The following is a 16094-nucleotide window of genomic DNA, read 5'->3' on the forward strand; positions in this document are numbered from 1 at the left end:
ATAGAACTTAATTTAAATGTTGAAGTCTATGCATTTGAACTTCTGTAAGTAACCATGGTAAAACATGAAGACCATGGTAGGATCTGATACACGCAAAGCCTGTATTGTAAATTGATAAATTGCTTTGAAAATGTAACTTTGCACATTTATAATGAGAACGTGCATGAGCTCATTTACAATCATTATTTATATCCAGTTGAACTATGTTAGACTCGTCCTATATTTTGCTTTGGGGAAAATGTGGAAATTCTTAGTCAGCGCAAATCCTTACTCGTCACTTCCAAACGGAACAATGTACGACACTGACAGCACACCATTTACACTAGTAGCATTTGGGCAGCAATCGTCCCACCATTCTATCGGTGTGTCTGGCCCTTTAAGAGATTCATCTCTTCTGTCAACCCCCGTTCGAGACAATAGAGCAGGAAGATAAACGCTGATCTCGGCAGCTGGTGCTGCTGTGCACACAAATAACTCTGCAGTTCCAATTGCACAATTCAGAAACAGCAAATAATTCTGTTAAAACAATATACCTCCTCTAAGCTGCAAACAGGACTGTTGGTTCCACTTCACGTCACGTGAACGTGACATCACCTAATACCGAGTGTGTGTTTCTTTTTGCCTAGATAAATTGGTGTTCTGTCTCTTTAATTCAAGTCAAAGCTCCATCTCTGCTCAATCTCCATCATCGCGTTCCATGCGAAAAGCTGAAGCAATGTCTGCGAGCTCTGCTTATAACGATGAAAAAGGGGCTTCCTCCAATATCGGGGAACCAGAATATGGACATGATCCAGCCAGCGGTGGGATTTTCTCATCTGACTATAAAAGGTATTCAATTGTGTATACTGTATTGGAAAGGAGATGGGGGAGGTGCAGAGGGTATTGCATTTAATTTCCTGCTGGAAGTACAGATAGCTGTAGGAAGCAGAAACAGCGGGGTGTTTATTGGGGTGTCTAGAGTGTATTATAGTATAATCATAATGTATGTGTTTGAAGTTTACAGCAAACATGCAATGCTGTTGTTTGATAAGACTGAAATAGCTCATTATGACTGCTGCATTAGAAGTGGAACCTGCTGACCGGTGGGCCGAGGTATACTGCTTGATAACAACGATGTGATTTGTGAAATAAAATCACAATTATTACAGAAATGATCATTTAAACAATAATAAAACGCGAAACTTATCGTGTTCATTAGAGAAGACGGTCGTTTATGGTAATAGTGTGATTGCAACATATTGCTGACATGAAAAGAAAATGAAATGTGACATTAACTGTATGTTTAGAAGCATTTAAACCTTGCATTATTACGCAAGCAGGAGCGTCTGCAATTCAGTAGTGTTTACACCCATACTGCTTTTACTGCTCGGTACATTGGACAGCGCACCGGGGGTGGCTACATCAGCAGCTGTATTGGGCCACGAAACCCATCGAAAAACTTGTATAAATATAAGTATAAATAAAATAAATGCATCAAATAAAACATTTGATTTGTCCAATAATGTTGACCTTATGTATTGACACACTGTACCAAAGCAATCGGTCTGAATGGGCTTCTTACCACAAAGTTCGATTAAATAACACATTTTATAGTCCAAAATACAATTTTTTAAAAAGAACAATACTAAGGTTAGTTAATAAATGTCTTGATCGTAAGTACTTATACCGGTTTAGATTGTCTTTATTTAAAATAGTAATAATAATAATAATAATAATAATAATATAATAATAATAATAATAATAATATCGTATCTTTTGAATTTATAACGGCTTCAAGACTAAGTACTTATCCAAATCTGGGGAATGTCTTTCCAGAACGGTTGTTAATAATTACAAATCATAAATTCAACGTTAAACTAGTTTAAACCTACGTTTAATAAATGTATATCTGTATTCTATCAGTGAAGGGGGTTCCCTTCTGTGTTTTTGAGCTAATTGGGAGTGCTGGACATTGAAGGATTGCTCACCAAGGTTTTCAAATCTATTTTCTTACTGTTAACAGTATGAACAGCGTTTCCTTTAGTCCTTCCTGCTGTTAATATGGATGAGAAGTAATCAATGGATTTTAAAACCTTAGCAAGCACTTAAACTGGGGTAAAGGAGATCATGAGTTCACATAGTTCAATTCAAGCAGTGAGGTTTTGTATCGCAAGAGTTTGAAGATCTGTCATTCATAACCTTCTGTTGCTGCAAGTAGTTTTTCACAGAGGGATAACAGTTGAAATACAGTATTATTATTATTATTATTATTATTATTATTATTATTATTATTATTATTATTATTATATATTATATTTTAACTTTAATAAGTAGTCATGCATTTGGCTCTCCCATAATAAATAACCAAACCTGATTCTCAGATAGGTAAGTATAGCAGACTCAAAGACTCTCAGTAGACTTCTGTGTGTCCACTGCTTTGCAAATCATTGTGCCAGATAACAGGATTGCAGCTTGGATTTTGTATTTATTAAAAGTCAAGTAACCGTAAGCATTAGTGGGTCACTGTGCCATTTCTATTTCATTGCTAACCCATTGCTTCACACTACACACTACGTGATTGACTAATTCATCAATGGGATCCTTTATCTGCGTCATCCTAATATTTCATGTCCTACCTGCTTAATATATTAATATACTGCTATGTGTGTCCTGTGAGACTCACAAGGGTTGGTTCTGTTTAGCTCATTATTTGCCATGTTTACTAACTGTTTCAGCAAAAAACAATTGTAAAGGCTAACATGAGGAAGTGAGCTGTGGTCATATCAGTATTGCACAGGCTTCACTGCCCAGTGCTGTATCTGTACTCATATCAGTGTTGCACAGGCTTCAGTACACAGTGCTTTATCTGTACTCATATTAGTGTTGCACAGGTTTCAGTGACCAGTGCTGTATCTGTACTCATATCAGTGTTGCACAGGCTTCAGTGCCCAGTGCTTTATCTGTGGGCTCCAGCGTAACACCAATATGTTTCCCCACTTTACCTTTGGCTTTTTGCTGGAATAAGCACAGCAAATGCTGATCTACACAGAAACAACAATGCAAAAGGGAGAGAAAAGAAAAAAACAAGCCGTTATTGCCCCATACTTTTAATAGTTTATCATCCATAATCAATCGTCACTCTTATAAAGACCAAAGAAACTTCTGTCATCCATAACTTGGAGATCTCAACCATAACATATTCATTCACTCTGCTCTGTTGAGTTATAATACTAAACCTGAGTTCCCATGTTTGTCCCATGCTACTACTATCCTTTTCGATATGTGATAAGGAAGCATGAATCTTTATTGTTTTTGTTGCTATACAGTTCATTACACAACGGTTATATTTTTCAGGGAAGGCATGAACTTCTGGCTTGAGTTCTCTGAAAACAGGTATTTACGTTCCTGCAACTGAACTGCATTCCCAGGGCTGCACATGTTATTTTCCAAATGGGTTGAAATGTACCATGTAAATGAGTTTACTCAGCTACATCTGATCAGGTTACAGCATAGTGTTTGACAGGATATTACCAGCAGGCAGACTTCCTGTTTTAATGATAACTGACCAAGGGCCTTTCCTGAGACCGTCCACCTTCTGTAATAAGGCACTATTGATGTGGAAGATTTACATGTAAAAAGCAAAGGCATTAGTCATAAATTAGAACCTTAACTTATACCAACAGAAACAAAATAAACCAATCTCTATTGTGATATGAATGAGCTGAGAAAGGTTGAAGGAACTGAATTTATTTAGCCTTGCACTAAATTAGAATATTTTAGTCTTTAAAATCTTAGGAGAAGTTGTCAAACCCTAACCAATACTTTAGGGGCAGCACAGTAACTAGATCCAGAGCAGACACAGCTGGAAATGAGGTGGACACTTAGGACAGAGGGCAGGAGACACTTTTTTATGTAGAGAGTGCTGAGTGTATGGAACGGGTTGCCACAGTGTTGATGTTGAATCACTGGATAAGACACGACTTGACAAAGTTTTGAGATCGATCAGAAATATAATTTAAACCGTTTATTATGAACACATTATCTTTGCCTACTATGTATACTAACTCATGTGGCAGTTAAATCAGTGACTTGAAATATATTTACAGTTGTTTTGCATAAGAAATCCAAAAGCTTTAACAGTACATAACAGTAGTTATGATTCACAATCCCATCAGCTATGATGTAGTATAAATAAGGTGAAAACTGAAAGGGTTAACAGTTCTTCACATCATAGTCTGTCTCTGGATAAAATACAAGGAAGTATGATTAATTAAGGGATTTCAATGTATGGTAATACAAAAATTATATATAGGGATGCCATTTTGTGCAGTTTGGGTTCTGTCTGCACAAACTGAAGTGATGTCTTCTTAGAGACACCCACACACTTGTTATAAGTCACAATATCTATTTTTTTATACTTTCAAATTGAGCCATATGTTCTGTGCACAGGATCTGTACATAAGATGTACTGGAACTTTGGCAAACCCATACCAGTGATTTCTCATTGGTGATTTATAATGTTCTCCCCAGTGGGTGATAATTCCTTATTATACAGTACGTAGGACTGACAGGATATAAATTATATGCAGATGTTACATTTTGATACTGGAAGCTAATTGTGATGGCATTTTGTAACATAAACTGTTTGCTCTGCTATTGTATAAGCAGGCTACTCTAAAATTACAGTTCAATTAAACAGTTTTTTGGTGTTAAGATAGCGTTATCTGTTTTTTTAATTGATTCTTCCTCCATTGCTTACCATTCCCTAAAATACATGTCTCAATTGTTTATTTTCACGGCAAGCTTTCCTTCTTTGTTTCTGTTCACATGCATCCATAATTTTGCCTCCTGTCCAGGCTGCATTAGCAGGTCTTGCTGCCAGTCTAGTTTGTTTACATGACACAAAGGTCGATCTAACAGTAGGGACACCTGCAGTGTCCCCTCTAGAAACCTTTAACATCACTCTGTTAGCCAAGTAAACCTTTCTGTTGCAGCAGCAAAGGGTTACAGGTGATATCTTCAAGCTCAGGAAGAAATTTAAAAATAATCCCATTTTAGTATGGATATTAACACGTTGGATAATACAGAACTTGATTTAGCCGAGAAAGTGAAATATATGTATTGAAAATTAAACTCTGCATGCTTTTAGAAATGAGAATCAAGTGAACTACATTGCCTAAGATGGAGAATGGCAATGCAGGAGTCTAGATTACATAAGCAGGAAGTCGATTCAACCAGTACAAAGTGCTAAAAACATAGTGAAATAGTAAGTTTGCAATCTCATAGTGATTTAAGGGTAAGATTAAGTTACATGTAGTGGGGTACAATTGTATAAGGTTGGGAGCATTCTTGAATCAGCAGCCTACATTAGAACAAATAGACTTTTAAATGCAAGAGTCTTGTGTAATGCAGATTGGCTCTCGTGAGTACATCAAGAGGTCACCATTGTGATGTGCTCAGCACACGCAACTGCTTGTCTTTGGAGGGCAGATGGGCGTTACACAGTTACATGTTCGGCAATTCATAAAGCTATTCTTAAAGTGTGCAAACGCATGTAAAGAATACGAGAAAAGGCATTTGTACACATGGTTTCATTTAGTTGGTGCAGCAGTTGGAGAAGATTTCAAAAACGTTATGTCTGAATACTGCTTGTACCTGTAATAGATGATGATTCTGTTTACCTAATGAGGAAATAAGAATGTTTTCTTGTATGGTTCAGCAGGAGCACAAAAAACAAACAAACAAATAAATCTATCTAGCCTTCTGTGGTAAAATGAACAAATCTCGTTTTTATCAGCTGTTTTTCTTATTGTAGCTAGCTTGTGAACAGTCTCCGATTTGACTGATTTCTTCCCTGTCTCCTGTCTCAGATTTGTCTGTTATTTTTAGCAGCAGCAGTAGAAGCCTCATTATGTGATCTGCATAAAAATAGCTTTTACATCAAAAATGCACGCAAGACCTCTGCTTTACACTGAAAAGAGATAGATAGCCTACTCTGAATCGCTTCCGTGATGAAGGGACACTGCAGCTCAGCAATACATTGAAGAAATAGTTCTAGCTCTTGCTATTCCCAATGATGTTTCCCCATATATCTGGAAAACCCACTTATTCAGTGATTTTAGAGATTTATGGAGGTGGCTCCCTGTCTGTAGATCAGTCTGTCTGTATCGCACAGAGAACACAAGAAGCTCTAATGTAGACTTTACAGCAGTGGCAGGGGTTGTATGTTACTGACATACACATTGATTTTGGTTCATATGAGAAACGCACACAAATACATGTTTAAACTAAGAAAAACTTGATTACCTGATGAAACCTTGTAAAACACCTGTTGACAGCCACAATAAAGCCACACTGTTTGACTGCCAGACACTGCCTCTCTTATGTACAGTAACCCCTTATGTTTCAATATTGTGCAGTAACTTGCTTACATGGAAACATTTTAATTGTATGCATTAATTAGCCTAAGTGTGATGGAAATCAGTTGTATGACTGATGAATGGAACTGGTATTATCCAGAGTATGATGTTATCCCCATTGACAAGATATTCCAGATATTTCAATGTGGGGAATTTGGTGTCAAGACCATTACATTGTAGGAAAGGGCAAGATCTACCGCAAGAGATAAGGTACATTTTTATAATTGTATGATTTTATGACATCATGCGCCACCCTGTAAAATGATAAAAGTAAACAGTTTAGCAGTAAGGTGCATGTAGGTCTGGCCAGCATGAGGCAGATCAGAGGAGCTGAAGCTGCAGCTGTGCATTTGTTGCTTTTGACATGACTTGCTAGATTTGATAACACTGATGCTGAAAACCCTGGAGACAATGAAACCTGGTGGGTGAAGGAAACTAAAGAGCCGACATGGTAATTTAATAAACCCTTGCTTAGCTGCCACGATTATTTTAAGGTATGCATACACTTTTTATCTTGTCAATCATGTTTATACTGGCCAATAAGTAGGCTTGTACCTCTTTGAGGTTTATGTTTTCAGGGGGTCACACAATATTGTAAGCACAACTGATTACACTTGCAGAGCATGTGCAAAGTAGTCTATTCATTATTGAAAGGGTGTCAGTTACTGCTGTAAACCGGGCTTCACTCTCCACGGTTCATTGCCCCTTTAAAATGTAGACCCAGACACACAGAGTAAAAAAATAAACACCTAGCTCCTGTGGAGTGCTAACTAAACTTTCAGTAACACCTCTGTCTAACCCGGACCAACTAAGCTAACAAAACCAATCACAGTTTAACAAATGCACACAGTAGCTCTTGTGACTGCTTGGCTGCAGGGCACACACCTTCCTGCTTCCTTCCACTCAGCAGCCACAAGCAGACTGACTGCTCTCCTTAAATACCCTGCACCTGGTTCTAATTTACAATTACCTCCAGGTGCAGAGGATAATTAACAATAAATAAAATTAAATAACTAAACAAAACGTGCATTTGCACATTTTTTAGCAGGGAAAAATCTGACCCTTTCCCTGCTATCTTACAATGGTAACAGTACTTACTGTTCAAAAAGGGTGCTGTATAAAATCTATTCAAGGAACAGCAACACATGTGTCTAGTATCATGACATGACATGTTATTCAGTAAAATTGAGTATATTAATATGCTGTTCAGGCATCTTCCAAAAAGTGAATCCTGTCTACTATTAGAACAAGGTCCCTGTGCCTACATTAAATGGTTGGTTGGGCACAAGTACAACATAGCTCCTTGTAGTCACACAAAATGTTTTATAGGTGACATGAATCCATAGTCTCCCTATCTCCTTTCATTTTTGTCTTTTAACAAAACAGCCCATCATTAAATGATCATTTGATTGTGTTGTGCATGTTTGTGTGTCCACTTACACTGGTACATGTATCTAATAGTAAACCACTTGCTGATAACCTTCTTTAGCACTTAGATACAGAGTGGATCTGGGAGAAACTGTTATCCAACAGTTCCAGATATATCCAGTATCCCCAGAGAACTGATTGTCTTTGCTACAAACCGTTGAGCATCAATATCAGAGACTGGGTGTCCTTCTGTCCACACTGTGTGTCTGACTGACACGTTTACATGAGCACACAGTGGATTGAGGGCATGGTGATAGACTTGTTTTGTGTTTTGTTACTGACAGCTCTAATTTTGTAATTACAGACACGCAGATGCTAATAAGAAGTAATAAAATTGATTTTCATATTTTGGGTAGTACCCCTTTAAGACCAAAAGGTGGCATCAGTCTCCTTTCGTACTTGGATTACAGAACTGTATTTGATTACTCTGAGCTTCTTATATAGGCCATAGTGGTTGACATTGCAAGCAAGTGCAGTGTATTAATTCTATTATTGATTGTTATGCATTAAAAATGTTTAAGAGGTAAGGCATGTCTAAAGAGTCTGTGATGTGAGTCTGGGTTTGGCAACAGCTGGAATTAACATACTAGTATTTCTTCAAAATAAATTGCTGTTACAAGTATAATTTAAGGTTGAGTTTGGATGTGAAGTATGTCCTAATTTAAAAGAACTATACATGTGTAATATGAGGTCAACATGCCGGTATCATAGGAGATTTATTTTGTTCACCATTTTAAGTTTTATTCCATATAAATGTTACTTTTCCTATTGAAAACTGTTTCAGTTCTGCTTTTTTCTTCAATGTTCAACAATATTAATGCATTTGGACAGACTTAAAGGGATAACCTAACCACCTACATTTCACAATATTTAATTTCTCACCTGTGATATCCTAAGATGTGTGTTTTCTATAGTATGTTGATTAGATAATTATTTCACTGCTCCTGGTTTGAATAATGACCACTAGGGGGCATAAAGCTGTAATTCCTGTCTCCTCCCTGTAACTATGATGTTATATGTAGATTCTCCCCTCTAACTCACAGTTCCCACAGTTGCAGAGAAGGCAGAAATTACAATTGTACTCTCCTAGTAGTCGTTTTTAAAACCACATCATTTCATATGTTCAGCTTATAGGTGCTTTTCAGAACCATGTGGTTTAAATACAACATTATTAAAGCTTGATTAATAATAAATAATAATAATAATAATAATAATCAGAAACAGCTGTAGTGAATCATGCAAAACATGCATACTAGGATATTAAACAGGTAAGAAGAACTGCATTCTTTCAGACTAGACATATTGTAAATGCTTGTTTAGCAATACCAATGACAAGCTCAGAGAGACGTCACTTCTCTTACATTACCAGCAGGGGGATATTAGCGGATACAGTATTTACTGCCTGCACAGCAAAACGGGTGTGGACGCTATTGTGATGCAGGAATTGAGCAATAGAAGATGGTAGATTCTTGATCCTGGCGCTGCAATTTGATTTAAAGAAGCCGTGCAATCATTTTTTTAGACACAATTTGCCTGGAATCTACAGTACTTTGGTCAGCATTGACTTTGACTTAACTTACAGATTGTTGTTTTTGTCAATGCATCCTTAGTCTCAGTGACACTGTACTCTGGTCCTCAAAGGCTATTGCAGTCCAGACCCTTCTTTACTAACTTATTAAACAGACCCTGCTAAGGTACATATTCAATTAACCTCAATTGAAGGATACAATCCCCTCAAAAAAACTTCTAGAAATCGATATAGCTAGATATTTATCTATCTACAGAGCTTTAAATAAACAAATGACCAGTTATACAGGTCTGTTTAAAATGATTAAAATGATCTGTAGAAACAGGTGTGATCTACAGATATATTACTGGATATGAAAATGCAAAAAAAAAAAAAAAAAACCTTCTTATGTTTTACAAAAACAAAAGATTCCTGATCTGATTATATAATATATATTACATTAAATAGATTTATCGTAAATAGCACTGTCAGTTGAAATCAATTGGAAAGTTTCCATACTGATTATTTATATATATATATATATATATATATATATATATATATATATATATATATATATATATATATATATATATATATATATATATATATATATATATATATATATATATATATATATAAAATTAAAAAAAATAAAAAAAACACACCATTCCTTGTCCTATTGATTTCAATGACACTCATCTGCCTTTGCATACGGGACTGACAGCCTTTCTCATTCCATTCAAATCTGTCTAACTCTACATGTATTGTATAGAGAATTCAACGACAACAAACAGCTCTATAACATTCGAATGGAATGAAATAACAATAATGTTTAATAATATTCTCCTGTCTCTTTGATTTTACCAGTGGCAGTTTACATCAGTTGAATGCACCCCAAAATGCAATTTCTTTCTGTATGGGGGTGAGCCTGTTGCTTCTGCATCATTCAATAAGTGGTGTAGTCAAAGACAAAAACCCTTCTGGTCTTAAACAGCTGAACTGTGAAACTCTTATTACATATTACATGAATAGAATTGTGTCTCAATCTGAAATCCTCGCAGAAATGTATTTCTGTGGCTAGGCTCTCTCTTTGTGCTGCAGGGCGCAACTGAATGATAACAGAGGCCTGTTACCTAACAAGCGATTCATCAAGCTTATCTGCAATTCTGTGTTGATGTTATTGCCAAATATATTAAAGCTGTGCAGTTTCATGTAGTCAGACTTACATCTAAATACAATTTAAAATTAATTTAGCTCTATTAAGATCACAGGTTGCGGTAAAACTAAATTTAAAAGGATGCAATGAAAGAAAATGATATACAAAGTGACAGGTCTAAACAGCAAAGAACACACAAGATAAGATAGCTGTGATATTTCATACCTGTACCAAATTGGTCTTTAAGGTTATTATGTTACAAACACAACAGAGCTCTTAGAAACATGTCTAGGTACAACTGGTACACCTGAGTGTAACCACTAACCTGCCCCCCTGCAACACTACCTCAGTGGATGCAATAAGTGTATTCTGTGTGGTGTTTCTTACATCAGTTAGGACAGAGACAGGTTATAGATACTCTGGTGCACCAGCTGTACTTACAGATGAGACATGTTGCAGAGCTCTAGAGGCCACAGAGGTGCTTTAAACTTTTGAGTTTTAAAGTCACCAAGATGTGATGATTGAAAGAGAAAAAAGGTTGTACAAAGTAAATGTACAGAATGAAATCATTTTCTTACCTACCTGTTATTCGTGTTGCTTGAGCACCCAAAAGCTTTTTGCATGATCAATGTAATACTAAAATGAGGAGACTGAGACCCATTTGATTATTCATCTCAGGTTCTACACCTGAGTGACCTTTCTTGCTGATAATTGCGTCGTGACGGGCGAGCTGAGTTAATTGCTGCTGCAAACACGATGCAGTGAGTCTGTATTAATTACAGGGAAGCTTGCACAGGTGTTGAAGGTGAGAATTATAATCATAGTCTCGCACTGATGATGCAAAAAGCCCTTATGAGGAACTAACTAGAAGTGTGTTTTAATGGTCTTCACAAGAGAAAATGCTTCTTCAGTTCAGGAATGAATGAACGAATGAAACATGAATGATACATGGGTGAGAGAATTATAAAATGTTGTACACCCAATTTGTTCTACCTTTAAAACCCCATCTTGTGCTATCCGTGTTGTTGCTACTGCAGTGTTTTATTGGGGTTATGCAGAGTTTAATGCACACTGCTTTCCATGAAAAGGTCATACATAATTTACAGGTGTGTTATACCAGGCCTTCAGATATAATACTTTCAACTGTACAAACCTACAGCTGCGCATTCTAAAATTCTGTGCTAAGAATGTTGTTTTTCAACAGCTCCCAATATACAGTCCTGAGATGAAAAGGTCATAGCGAACTGAACTACAGTTTGCATAATATAGTCTGCGTGAATCAATAATTTCCTTAACACAGGACCTATAACCTAATAACAAATCAGGAAATGTCATCCGCATTGGAAGAGACTATGGATAATCTGATATTATCATCATCATCTACCATTCTCCTTGTGGCCATATTGATTTTCATAGCTGGGCTTTAGTGGTTTCATACAACTGATTTGTCCGACAGCATGCACAAGTTCTTTATTTATTTCAAGCTGAGATTTTAATATGTTGCATTACTGTTGAATATGAAGTATCCATCCCTTACTAATTATAGTCAAGCAGTAGAATAAATATTGGCCCAACCACCCGGTGAGCCGAGTGGCTCACCTTGTAAAAACAAGGCCATTTTGATTAATTAAATCCATTCAGATCAACCATTTTCAGCTGTTTTAAGAGGTTAGGGGTTTATTAGTTTTTTTCTAATTTTTTCAAAACACTGTTTAACCTAAGAGAATGCTTACAAACATTTTGAAAATGTCCGATAAAAAGCATTCTTTAAAACCGTCGTTTTAAAAGTCCACTGTAGGTGACGCCTGTAAACCTCAGGAACCTCATTTACAGTCACTTTAGTGTACAGTATAATTTTAACACTATCATTTCCCCTAGCAATACTGGAGCCTTTTTTCCATTGCGCTGTAATGTTAAAGCACAACTCTTTTAATTTAGTAAGGTTAAAAACAAATGCTGTAATCATGTTACGACTGCTTTATAATTAGTACTCCTAATTCACATTTTTATTTCGTATGTGTTTTCTACAGCTCACTGTCTCTGGTTACCCCAAAGTGTCTGTGTAATTCTATAGATTCCTTTGAATGTGGTTGCCTTGGAAACCCTCTGCATATAGGATAGGTCTGTCCAAAGTAGATAATTTGTGAAGTGTAAAGCTGAAAACTGACTTTTTGTTAAACATTTGTGTAAAACTTATCAGCACGATTGGAATATTCCAAGGGGTAGCTTGAGGAACAGAAAGCTGGTGTCAGGCTGTGTTCAGTGTTGGGATTTTTCTTCTCTGTGGTAAATAAGACGGAATAACTCATACCCAATTTATTAAGATAGCAGACGTGGGCTGATTTGATTAACTTTGAGTGTGTCAACATGCCACCTGCAGTTCATTGTTTGTCGTGAAATCTTTGGCTGTTCATTTTTGTATATGAGAATCGTTAAAGTGGCTCCTTATGGTAAATTGTTTGCATGCTTTATCCCTACTCTCATTCACACTCAGACATGACTTATTTCTGCTTGTTGTATGTCTTGTTAATCCCAGCAGGGATTTATATCCCAGACACACCGAGGGACATGACACACAGGCATTTTCAACTAGATCTTGATAACCACGCATCCAGTAGTGATGGAACTTGGTACTGCCATTCTGTACAGCTTGTCAGGGTTGGTTCTTCAGTACTGCTTGCATGTGTTTGATTAAACATCGCAGGGGTATTGTTGCGATAAGTTATTCCAGTCAGGGCAGCGACAGGATTTCTGCAGTATATTAATGACATCTTTAGCAAATTACTGATAAACTGGTAATTATCCCCCTGCTTGGGGTGAAATCTGCCAGTGCTGTAGTGGAGGTGGTGGTTCATGCACACTGAATGTCACATTTTATGTTGTCTGGAGAAGCGCTTTTCCAATCGTCATGAAAATCAGTGTCATTATTTAGCAAAAGTTATTAAGAATATAGGATTCTGGATATATAGGTGGGGGGTCTCTCTGTGTGAATCTTCATCCATTGGTCTGTCTCTCTTACATTGTTGCATATATCTGGAGAACCGCTTATCCAATTGTCACAAAGCTTTATATTAACCGTATTTGTTATTGAGTGTCAATGTAGCAGTATAACTGCTTGCTTGAGTGTACATTTACATGGCTTGGCTTGGTTTGGATTTGTGAAGTTGCTGTGTATGAATAGATGGCAATCTGTCCTCTCATTGGAGAGATAAGATTGTATGGGTCTAGTAGTGGATCACATGACCATATATGTTTGCATTGCATTTTTGTTATAAAAAAAAAACACCTTATGAGTTGGGTGAAGGAGAGTTGGTCTAGCTGATCTCTCTTTTTAACTGCCAATGTTAAGGAATTGGGTGTTGGGTTTGTCAGAAGTTGAGTCCAACCTACTTTTTTATGATACTGACACCCGTTATGTGTTATTTATATCCTTGGTGGAAACGAAGTACCTTGTTGGAATGTAGCCAGACACCAGTCACGGTTACCTTTAAAACAATACGCACACAAGCAGGTACCTGGGTCTATCTCATTAAAAACCGGTTGCTCACAGCAGCTTGGCCAGATCAGGCGTGGTAACTTATGGAAGAAGAGCTGGGGGTGTTGGTAGCATGTTTGGGTCAGGAACCCTGTTCTCTAAGCTGCTGTCCCAAATCTCAGCCATTGCCCCAGTGTAGAGTAAAAGGACCTTCTCTGTGGGTTTTCTTTAGGATGAGGCCTTATCATTGCAGCACAGCAAGCCCTGTATCCTGGTGGAATTCTAATACTGAGCCAGGTTACATGTAAGTGATAGTGCCCGTCGATGAAGGCTCTACTGCGTGATGGTTGACCGCAGCTGGAGTTATGCGTCCTGGTACCCTTCCACTGAGAAAAGTTTTAGGAAAATAGTCCCAAAAATGCTCATAAAGGATCACACACGTAATTAGAGAGAGAGAGAGAGAGAAAAATACTTTATTAAATAAATAACTTTTTTACTTGTCGGGGTTCTTATAGTTTATCTGAGCACTGCCAGATATCTGAATGGAGCAATAGTACTGACACTGTCCGTGTTTCACTTTGTTGTTGTTGAAAGCTGCTGTTTCTGAGCTCCAGTCGAGCTGAAAGGCTGTGATTGACTGACTTGGCAGTTGCAGGTACAGGATTGCTTGCTTTTGCCGATGTAAAGCATTGATTGGCTGGATTTGGTGGATAATAAAATTAATTTAGACCAATTGTGTCTTTGTTTAGATCAGGTGTCTCCAACCCTGGTCCTGGAGAGCTGCTGGGTCTTATGATACTGAATCGTTTTCTAATTTTCCGTACAGCCCAGGATAATTTAATAGAAACTTTCACACCCAAAGTCAATAGCACTAGCATCTCCCTGCAGCCAGAGGTCTCAGTGGATCAATTCAACACAAGTACCTCTCACTGATATATGTTACAGAAGTGTGAAGCAGTATTTGCTGTAGTTTTAGTCCCACCTTTTATCTGTTAAAGGTTGCTATTGAGCGCTGGTAGTGAGGTAGTAGGCAATGATGATGGGCACTAATGGTGTAAGTTCACTTTAAAAGAACCAAGGTTTTTAAATCCATGTTCTTACCTCTTATTAGCACAGCAGCATTAACTTACTACTGCTTTTGTTGTGTTGAAGATTTAAAAAATCAAACATAGCAGGAAGCAGCAGCAAATTTGACCTTTGTTGTGTTGTCTGATATATCTGCATATTCCATACTGAAGTAAAAATAAGTCAAAAGATCTTCAGCAGAAAAAAAGGGGACCAAGGATACCCAGTGGGCACAAATACAAATAAAGCTCTATCCATGTGGAATCCAGTCGGCTATGCAAACACGTGGCTCACTGTCGCAAAGACGGCTGGAGTGGGGGATGTCAGACCAGAAGCAGGAACCAGGAAATAAACACAGAGATGGAGTTTTGGGGAAGCTGAGCACTTTCTTGTGCTCATCGTTTTATAAATGAACAGACGGTCAGAAAATAAAAGGTTGCAAGACAAACAAAAACACACAGGACACGGCACTTTCGCCAATACAAAAAGACAAACAAAACGGACTATACAGACAAAACACGGTGAGCTGATATTTTTAACTACTATTATCATTATTATTACCTTCGTCTCCAATCCCGTTCTCCACTCACCGTACACTCAACATACAACACAAAGTACAAACGGGCGGGCACTTTGCCACACTCAGACATCATCACTCTACCACTGACACACAGACACGCAAAGTACAGCATTCTGACAAGATGGAGAAACACACTTTGTGGAAATATTTGTAGAAATTAGATAAACGCATTACCTATATTGTGTGTTACTAGAACTTCAGTATACAAGTAAAATGGGATTTTGAATAATAATTCTTGTGTAAGAAGATCTGTATTTTAGTTCCTGTACCTTCAGATTTAAGACTACACCGCTGGTGATAATATTAAGTCATTATGTGGTAAGCAGCAACCACAGCATCCCCAACAGTGATGATATAGTGGATAGAGGTCCTGATAGAGCAGCAAACTGCTACAGTTATGGTGCCACTGTATTCCTATTGATCACCAGCATGCATTGTCCATGTTTTGGTGATAGCACTAATAGTATGTCTCAATTTGAATA

General features: G+C 37.3%; 1 protein-coding gene across 3 annotated transcripts in view; it reads left to right on the top strand.

Annotated features, from left to right (window-relative positions):
• The first annotated feature begins 447 nt into the window (after window positions 1-447).
• The window catches only part of LOC121294905 (AP-3 complex subunit beta-2-like), a 59909-nt gene continuing 44262 nt past the window's right edge, over window positions 448-16094 (top strand). For 2 of the 3 annotated variants that reach the window (XM_041219090.1, XM_041219091.1), the window contains exon 1: window positions 449-828. In XM_041219090.1, the coding sequence (XP_041075024.1) occupies window positions 698-828 (131 nt within the window). In that variant the 5' untranslated portion in view covers window positions 449-697. Of the gene's footprint in view, window positions 829-16094 lie in introns of all 3 variants that reach the window. The other variant, XM_041219089.1, reaches the window with a different exon arrangement.

This window comes from Polyodon spathula, chromosome 19, assembly GCF_017654505.1.
Source record: "Polyodon spathula isolate WHYD16114869_AA chromosome 19, ASM1765450v1, whole genome shotgun sequence".
Taxonomy (NCBI): Eukaryota; Metazoa; Chordata; class Actinopteri; order Acipenseriformes; family Polyodontidae; genus Polyodon; species Polyodon spathula.